Source organism: Anomalospiza imberbis, chromosome 6, assembly GCF_031753505.1.
Source record: "Anomalospiza imberbis isolate Cuckoo-Finch-1a 21T00152 chromosome 6, ASM3175350v1, whole genome shotgun sequence".
Classification (NCBI taxonomy): domain Eukaryota; kingdom Metazoa; phylum Chordata; class Aves; order Passeriformes; family Viduidae; genus Anomalospiza; species Anomalospiza imberbis.
In genome coordinates this window covers 55,980,404-55,989,551 of record NC_089686.1, presented here as the reverse complement: position 1 = coordinate 55,989,551, position 9,148 = coordinate 55,980,404, and the positions used below count along the sequence as shown (strand labels likewise).

General features: G+C 47.4%; 1 protein-coding gene across 7 annotated transcripts; it reads left to right on the top strand.

Annotated features, from left to right (window-relative positions):
• The first annotated feature begins 489 nt into the window (after positions 1-489).
• Positions 490-9,140, top strand: LOC137476304 (glucagon family neuropeptides-like). 7 transcript variants are annotated; one of them, XM_068194496.1, is made up of 8 exons: positions 490-732; positions 4,767-4,841; positions 6,044-6,109; positions 6,529-6,625; positions 7,390-7,494; positions 7,753-7,857; positions 8,063-8,164; positions 8,744-9,140. In XM_068194496.1, the coding sequence occupies exons 4-8, from the start codon at positions 6,537-6,539 to the stop codon at positions 8,853-8,855; spliced, it is 513 nt and encodes a 170-aa protein (XP_068050597.1). In that variant the 5' UTR covers positions 490-732; positions 4,767-4,841; positions 6,044-6,109; positions 6,529-6,536; the 3' UTR covers positions 8,856-9,140. The 7 variants fall into 7 exon arrangements, with proteins under 7 accessions (XP_068050597.1, XP_068050596.1, XP_068050598.1 ...); XM_068194495.1 differs by having other exon boundaries at positions 6,040-6,109; XM_068194498.1 differs by lacking the exon at positions 490-732 and adding an exon at positions 3,979-4,671 and having other exon boundaries at positions 6,040-6,109.
• Positions 9,141-9,148: the final 8 nt, after the last annotated feature.

Genomic DNA, 9,148 nt, shown 5'->3' with positions numbered 1-9,148 from the left:
TTTATCAGTCATGCAATGGCCCATGAACAGAAGATATCTCCCTGCAGGGAGGATTGGTTTATGGAAGAGATGAGGAAAACTGCCCAATTCACAGAAGATAACTGCCCCACCTCTAACAGATGGCAAATAGAATACGCCTTGCAGTCTAGGACAGTATGATTTGCTTGCAGGAGGGAAGTGCCTCATGGCAACCCTTCCAGATTCAAGGCTTGTCACAGGTGATCCTGCTGCAGAGTGGGCCTGGCTCATCCAGCATTCCTAGGGAGGCATCCCAGGGGACCCTCTGGCTCAGCACCTGTCCCTACTTCAGAGGGATGTTCTCACTTGCAAAGCACCTCTTATCCTCTGCTCAGGAGAGCCAAGGCTCCCTGCCGGCACCCAAGGTACCACTCCTGCACGAACAGAATACTTTTCTCCTTGTTCTTCCCAATTCTTAGCAAAATGTTTTAAGCATTTGGGGACTTTTTTTGGTTTTTTGTCATGAGCCAAACACCTAATATTTAATTATTTTTCCTTCAAAAGAGCTGGGGTTTATTGCAGATTTCGCCCAAGGGTTTGGCAGGAAGCAGATACAACTTTGACCGAAATGACTGAGGTCTGCTCCAGCACAACCCAGAGCTCCTGACAAATGTTTTGCAGTCCTTGCCCCTTGATAATGCTGCCAGCCATGGATGTCACCAGCATGTCCAGCACCTTTCCTCCTGACTTCAGACCAAGCAGGCACAACTCCAGGTATGTGACATTTTGTGCTGTTGTCCCTCACATCTGGTTTTTGTTTTAAACTGGTGCAAATCCAGAAAGGTGCCACATGTTTCAGTCAAACAAAGCAGGGGAGAGACACAGACAATCCAAGCTATCTCAGGAGCATGTAGGTAGAAAGAGAAACACACATATCCTGGATCTACACACCTTCTTAGCTTAATTTTCCCCTTTGAGATTGGAGTAAGTGTTTTTCTGAGGTTCCATGACCATATGGGACTGTGATTTTCCTTCTTCTTCCAAGCCCACCTGGGCTGCCCTGCTTGCCTCTTCCTTCCATCCCATTCTTCACTCTTACAGCCAAAATCATGAAATCAGGTGGTAAAGATTAAAACCACTCCTGAAAGCATCCTGTGCAAGAAAGGAGCATTTAGAAGGCTAAATCTTCCAATCCCCTTATTCCAATTAGGGTCCTTTCTCTTACAGACCTGGGAGTGATGCAAAGAATCGCCTCCAATCTGCTCTCAGCTGGAGCAGCATCACCGTCATCACAGTGGCGTGGGCCAGGCTCACCTGCAAACACACCAGAGACCATCCCCACTGCCCACATGGCCTGACAGACACAGGAAGGGGAAAATAGGAATGGGGGAGGTAGAAGTTCTTGAACACCCTGTAAGCTGATTAAAGGGTATTTTACGTAGGAAGGATTTAGCCATGCAGTTCCTAGTACCATCTGACCTCAATAAACTCCCCTGCCATGGGCTGGTGCTGCCATTGCATGGGGCACAGCCTGTGCTGGGCTCCCCAAAAGTCAGCTGCACCTGGACAGCTCCATCAGGACTTGGGACACCATTGCTGGACATGTGTGGGGCATGACATGGTCCTCCTACAGCCTTCTTGGCCTGGCTTGACCCCTGTGCATTTTACCATCCCAAAGCCATGGTGTAAAGCATGGCTGTAAGATTTTGGGGTGTGTTTTGGCCAGTCAAGGTGTCTCCAGGAAGAAGAGCAGCTCCAGCAGACCCTGGGGTCTGGCTTCTGGACAGGCTGGCAAGGATTGGGCAAACTTTGTAAGGACTGCCCTGAATAAACAGCAACCCCAAAGGCTGGATGGGCTTTCCTTGTCAGGAGGAAAGGCAGGAGCAACAATGTCCATGTGACAACAGTAGCATTTATCCAGCCTGCTCTTAATCCTCTCTGGAGGGGGACTCTGAATGCATCCATACTGCTGCACTAGGGAAATTTTTTTTCTGATCTTCTGCATCAATTACTTTGAAGGGTGAATGGGAATTTCTCCCCTTCAGAACTCAGAATGACTCCCTCAGAGCTCTGAGTGCTGATTTTGGAGAGTCTGCCTGCATCCTCCCTGTGCTGTGGGCTAGGATAGGTAGCTCTGTGATTAAATCCTCTCTTTTCTGAAATGCAGCTTCTTGTCTTTACCTCCAACATCAAAAAAGGCCAGGCTCACATGTTTTCTCAAATACTGCCAAATTTGGGGCTAAAGCATTTGACGTGGCTCTAAGATGCTGCCTTTCACACTGCAGATTTGGTGACCCCTCCCACTGTAAAGAGGAGGAAAAAGACCTTCTTCAGTTCAATTCTCAGCTCTGATGCCTTTGAGACAGAGCAGTAACCAGAGCCTGGGTGTTGGAGGGGGGTGGTCCCTGTGTTTCATAATCTTTGCTCTCTGCTGGCACGAGGGTGTCCCCAGGCATCAGCGTGGCTACTGGGAATAGCCCTGGCACCCATGGCAATTGGATTTTCTTAATGCATCCCATCGCAGGTCTCTCCACGCTGGGCATGTCAGTCGGTGTCAAGCCTAAGCACAAGTGACTGCACAAAGATCCTGATGGCTTTATACCTGGCAGCGTCCCCAGGGCAGCTCAGGGATGGCCCCAAAGCTCAAAGATCCCTTCTCCATCTTGTCCTAGGGCATTTCTCCCTGCTGTCTTCAAGGAGTGTGTGTGCACAGCCTCAGCATTGCTCAGTGTCACCTGTTTGTGGCACTTTGCTAAAATCCTGTAAAATTTTTATGTGCCATGGACAGGTCAGTCAGGGCAGCCAGGGGCTGGGATCAGTCCAGTCCTGACTTCCTGCACCTGCGGGCGTGGCAGTGCTACAGCAGCAGGGATCAGGTGAGGCCAGTCATTTCCTCTATCACTCTTAGAGCCAGAAAATAGCTGAAAGCTTTACTCTGCAGTGATGCTGCACATAGATAATGGGTTATAGATTCCATCTAAATGGGTGATTTAATCCTGCTTTGTGCCTGCTGGATGCAGGCAAGGGAAATCTCCACTCCCCTTCTGGGACTTGGAGTGTTCACACAAGTGGAGAATGGGAGAAGGAAGGTGCAAATTCATAAAGCTCCTTTCAACTGATATTCTTAAGCAGGATTCTTTATTACTCCTATTTCCATAATGTCTCCTGATGAGAGTTTGATGTAAATTCTGGTTAAGGAGAATCAGATGTTGTTTCAGGACTGAGGAATTGGTTTGGGCTCTGGTTTATTCAGTTATAAATTTCAGCTTGAAAATGCTTTTGAGTTCTCTTCATGGCCCTGAATTTCCTCATCAGGGGCTTTCAGAGCTGCACTGGAGCTCCAGCCCACGTTTGTCACCTGCATTAAGTTGCAGCAGTGCTGGGCATAGCCACACCATTTTCTACCCCATCACCTTTTCACTCTGCCCCTGCTGCTGGAGGCAAACCCCATTTTTTGTTGCAAGATAGTAGATAGTTGATCAGGTTACTTATTTCACGTTCTTCCAGTCCCCAGAAGTGTCCTGTTATACACCCTCTGCTGCCATCGTGGGGCCACTTTGTCATTCCAACCTCTTCTCTGTCCTCTCATGGCAAACTGAGTTTCCCCAGAGCTTGGAGGCATTTCAGACCCACTGAGGTTGTTTGCAAAGGAAGGAAAATCACATTAGTAATTTTTACCTCCCTACATGTTGTTCAGCCTCTTTTATAAACCTGAAGCTGCCACCACCAGTGCAGGCAGAAGCAGAGGCAGAAGGCTGCAGCTGGAGAAAGCAGGTACAGAGAGGAGAGGAAAGTGGTTGGGAAATGCCTGGACCAGAGCAGGTCCCTGAGGAGGAAATGGGCCCCCCTGTCCAGTGCTGACCATGGCATGTCTCGATGCTCCAGGCCTGGAATGGGACCTGGAGTGTCCCTACTGTTTTCCCCTGTCTCTGGCTGCAGCCTGCACTCACAAGCCAGAGGGCTGAGGTTCTGCTCATCAGGCCCTGGGGCATTCTTCCAAGGGAAAATCTTGTCCCTCCCAATCCTCTAGTCATGGGGACACCCTCTGCTTTTCCAAGGAAAAAGATAAGTAGAAAAGAAGTGTAATGCAGCTCCCATGTCTCCAGTTGGAAGATTAATTTTTTATTATTATTATTCCTAATTCCTTCCAAGCTACTTTATACCATACAAAGAAGGAGAGAAAGGGTAATCCTATTTTCTTCATCTATTTCCATGTCACCTTTAGCTGCAGTATTTGAGACCAGCCAAATCCCATCAATGGCAGGGAATATATTCAGGATGTTTTCCATGCCTGTATAAGTATGCTGACTTTTTAGATGCTGTGACAGAATTTATACTCGGCAGACCTTTCCCAGCTGAGACCACAATTCCGAAAGTGTTGTCCCCTCATGGAAAAGTGAGCCCTGATCCTACTGATCAGGCAATGCTTGCCCTAAAAAAGTGACACATTGTTCAGCCAAATCACTGCACACAGGGACCTACTGACAGATCCTGGCAATTATAGCAAACATAGCCCAAGCCAGGATGAAATTACAAGAATAGAAGATTAAGCTCCTATCAAGAGGTAATTAAAGCCAGGAAATAACGATGTCAATCAGAGTGAATCAATTGGTACAAGGATGTTTGCCCAACAAATGTCATTATAGGCAGAAGCAGGAATTATTATCCATCAGCAGAAATATTCCATCAAATTGCTGTGAATGACCCGATCAGGTAATTAAAGGGACATTCCAACCCCGCTGCATTATTTGCTGTTAATCATGATTGCTCATATCCATATCTTTACTCAAATAATTGCTTCTGATAAGGCTGCAGATTTATAGGGGTCTCCAAGAGGAGTAGGCAGTGGAGCATCAGCTGTGAGCCCAGAGCGACCCAGGTCGGTGAGTGCAGCTGGGATGGGTGGGCTGCACGGGCTGCCTTCCTCTCTCTCTCACTTTAGGGGGTGGATTTCAGACCTCTGTGATGCCTCACTGAGCCATTGCTATGAGGCCATCTATGTCCTGAGCAGCGGTGCTGGAATATGGAGGGTTCCCTCCTCAGGGCTCCCAGCTTGGCTTGGGGTGTTGTTCTTTCAGCTAAAGGTCCAAGCTGGCCAAAGAGCTTGCAGTCATTTAAAACCAGCATCAGTGGGGAGGAAATTAAAAGCTTGGAAGTATCCTGCTAGGTTAAACAGCCTTTCAGTGATGACACTAGAGATCTACCTACTTCTTGTGGTCTGGGTAATTTTAAAAATCATTACTGATAGGAAGGAGAAGTTCCCCAACAGCCATCACTGCTCCTGGGAACTTCAGCAAGCAAATATGGTCTACCCAGGGGACACAAAATTACATCCAGAAAGAAAAAAGAGAAGCTGATCACCAGATTAGCAGCTAGAAAGGTTATGAAGAGAGGGGAAACTCTGGAGCCAGGGATGGGGTTTAAAATTATTCATTTTAAATACGGTACTCCCAGAGAAATGCCAGCCCAGAAGAGGCCAAATGCTGCAGTGAGATCCTGGGGTCAAGGGATTGTGTGACAGCTGTTGGGCAGACAGAAGGACAGGCTCAGGATTCAGGTGCCCTTTGCCCAAGGATGCTGTAGTTTTGGTGGCTGTTTTCAGCTCCTCCTGCATCCCAGGACTGCGGAGTCTGCCTTGTTTGGAGTCCAGTAAGATGCTGATCTTTGAAATGTCCTTCTTGCTTTACTATTCCATCCCCTCAAAGCTGGATCAGGCAGGAAAACACAACACTAAAGCTCAAAGTGTGTGTGAGATTAAGCTTACGGTTCCTTCATCCCCTCATCTGTTTGCTCTGCAGCCCCCATTAAATATTTGCCCTGTGGTTTACAGTGAATAAATTTCTGTATAAATCCCTCACTCTTGTCCTTGTGCCTCTTCTCATCTTGCAGCACCTCCAGAGCAGCAAACCGTCCCAGAAGGGCGGGTTAGAAAGTATTCCGAATTCTCGGACATTCTCCTTTCATGTTCTTTGTACTGTTTAGCTTCAGAATAAAGTAAAAACCAAGTGGGAGGATTTGATTTGGGGTTAGCAAGTGCCATCTTGAGAGGCAGGACAGTGATGAATGTTTGTTTCTTTGCAGGAAGAAGGTAAAAAATAAAGGAGTGTATTATAAATTACAGGTAGAGCTGCTGCGTGATCCTTGAGGAAGGGTGAGCACCTGGGAATAAAGGGAGAAACAACCTGGGAATAAAGGGGGGAAATATGACATGGCTTGTGGAAAAAAAAAAAAAAGTACTTTTTATTTCTGTAAGAAAACAAAATAGGAGGGTCTGCTGTGACTGCAAATCTGTGTTATTTCATTTTTCCTTCTTGAAACGTTAGAGGATAGGTGGATATGGGTGCACACATGAGCCCTTCCTCTCTATGTAAATGAATTTTATTTATCATATGTAATTTTTTTTTGTCTGAAAGCCCCTTGCAGACGTCTTCAGGTGGCAGGAATTCCTGCCTGATTTAGTTACAGTGATGGTGTTTCCACAGCCCTGTCTCTGTGGGGCATGTGAACTGCACTAGACACACACCAAGGCCACTTGTCCTGCTGCTCACAAAACTTCATGCTTTATTTCAGGAGAGAACATGGTTTCCATGATGACAGCTCTGTGGCAAGTAATTATTCCCATGATTGTCCTGTCCCACTTCTCAGCATCTCTGCCATCCCAGGAGAGGTAAGCATTTCTTGGGACTCTGCTTGCTTTTTCCCCCGTTGTTTTTGTTCCAAGAGCCTGCTAGCTGAAAACCCAGCCTTTTAGCTGTCTTCTGATCTTGCATCTGCTTGCTTGCAGATCTTCTTCTTTCCTAAACAGATTTAGTTAAATGAGTGCAAACACTGTAAATGTTTTTTCTGTCTTAAGAATGGGAACATTCATTTTATCTAATTCAGAAGAAAATTTGTGACCACAAAACAAAACACAGTTACAAGGACACTTTTGAGTCTGTTTTTCTCCTGTGCACTTACGCAGCCTGATAAAGGTGAGAGTTTCTGTTTCCAATATACCGGTCCCGTGAAAGCATAACCAGAAAAAGCCAACTCTGTAAGTTCACCAAGGGAGTCGTCTGCAAGAGCTGGTCTTGGCTCTTTTCTAAGTGCTCTTCAGCTTTGTGTCTCTGGATATTTGTTTATTACTTCTCCAGCCTCTTGCCCTACTCTTTTGTGCTGAATCATCAATAACCCCACATTCCCACATTCTTGTGGCAAGGTGATTACATCAGTAAAAGCAAGGGTAGTCGTTTTCCTGTGTGATGTTTAATAAAGGTATTTTTGAAACTCCCTTTTTTTCCCTTTTTTTGTGAAACTTTGCCAAAGTGGCACGAATTCTTGCCCACGCGTGTTTGGAACTCTCTTGCCTTGAGGCAGCAGTGTTTAATGCCCGTTCTTGTGTGCTTTTAAACCATTCCTTTTGACCCCCCTCTTCCCTGTTCCAACGTGCAGGATGGAGCGCCACGCAGACGGGCTCTTCCACAGCGAGCTCAGCAAGATGAACGGCAACGCCTACGTGCAGCAGTTGGTCAAGCACCTGGTGGGCCTCAAGGACAGGTGAGCACCAGGCACACCCTCCCTCCTGGGGCAGGGAAGTCTCCAGCAGGATGTGGGATCCCTGCTCTGAGGGGCTGCCCATGCAGCTGGGCTGTCCAGCTGCAGACCAGCCCGAGCACTGGCTGCCCAAGATGAGGAGGGGAAGGGGAGGGGTACAGGGCCCGTAGTGGTGGAAGGAGAGGCATTGCTGTGCCTCCCTCGTGGGGAGTCCCGCGTGGCTGGGAGGTGCAGCCATTGCCCCATGTTGTCCCCACGAAGGTCCCTGAGACACTCGGATGGGCTGTTCACCAGTGAGTACAGCAAGATGAGAGGCAACGCCCAGGTTCAGAAATTCATCCAAAACCTCATGGGTCGCAAGCGCAGGTGAGAGGAAACCTCCGGTGTCCCAGTCCCCACCCGGGGCTCTCACTGCCACACTGGGCCAGCAGCCCCCACTGAGGCCACGTCTGTGAGCACAGCAGCAGATACAACACAAGCTGCAAGTGCTGCTCTGCAGCAGTGGTGGTTTGGTTGCATAATTGGTGGTTTGGGGTTTTTAATTATTATTAATTTTCTTTATCTAAACCAGCTCTCCTGGCCCAGTCAACATAGACATGCAGGGGAGAGAGGGAGTAAACAAACCTGAGGAACTTTGCTTTCTCTGGTTGTACCAGAGCTTTCTGAACACCAGGTAGGTGGGAGAGATTGGTCACCTTTGTGACTCTGAGCCCCACAATACTGAAGACAAAAGTAGGCTTTTCTGAACCGCCATAGAAAAGTCTGTGGTTAAAAATAGTACAACGCAGGGAAGGAAAAGAATATATTTTCTTAATCATTTCCTAAGAGTTGTCATTCTGGATTGAAGCAATTTTTCATCCCATTAGGAAATGTGATCTAATGGTTAAAATTGAAAGAAAGCCTTTGCTACTCTGTCTGGATTCAGCTGCTGATTGAAACACACACCTCAGGATGTGTTATCCCAGCACCTGGACATTGTCTTTTCCTAATGCCCAACAACTTTTCCTCACTCTTAAATCACTGTAATTAGGAGGAATAAGCTGGCCCTTAGTACTTCTTGTGTCCACAATGGGGGTGAAACACCACTGTGCATTTGTAGAGTACCTGGCAGCAGGCAGCCATGATCCCTCTGTGGGGATCATGACCTGCTCTTTGGAGTCATCTTGGAATGTCACAAGGTGAGCTTGTCACACTTCCTGCAGTTCATGCTCCCAGAAATAACAGACTGTCCCTGATTTTTCCCTTCCCACAGCCGCTCGGACAGAGATGCCAGGGAGGCTGCTGCCATTACCAGCCAGTACCTTTGCCCCTTCTCTAAGCAGCTGGTTGCAGACATGAAGGAAGATACAGATGGTTCTGAATGAAGGTGAAGGGAAAGAAACAGCCAAGGAGACAGCTTTGCACATGTATGGCCTTGAAGATAAACAGGGAAGCTCTTGCTTAGGAAAAATTCTTGAGATAGGCAAATAAATAAAAATAATCCTGGAAAGCAGTCAAAAACCAATGAAACCTCTGAGATTTTCCAAAGTGAAATGTATGTGAGTGTGAACTGCTGTCAGTAGATGGAGCCTGGGTGAAGCACATCCCTTCCACTCCGTGCTGGCATCTGGCTGCCTGCTGCTGATCCCAAATAAAAATTGTTAGCTGTGCCTGTGCC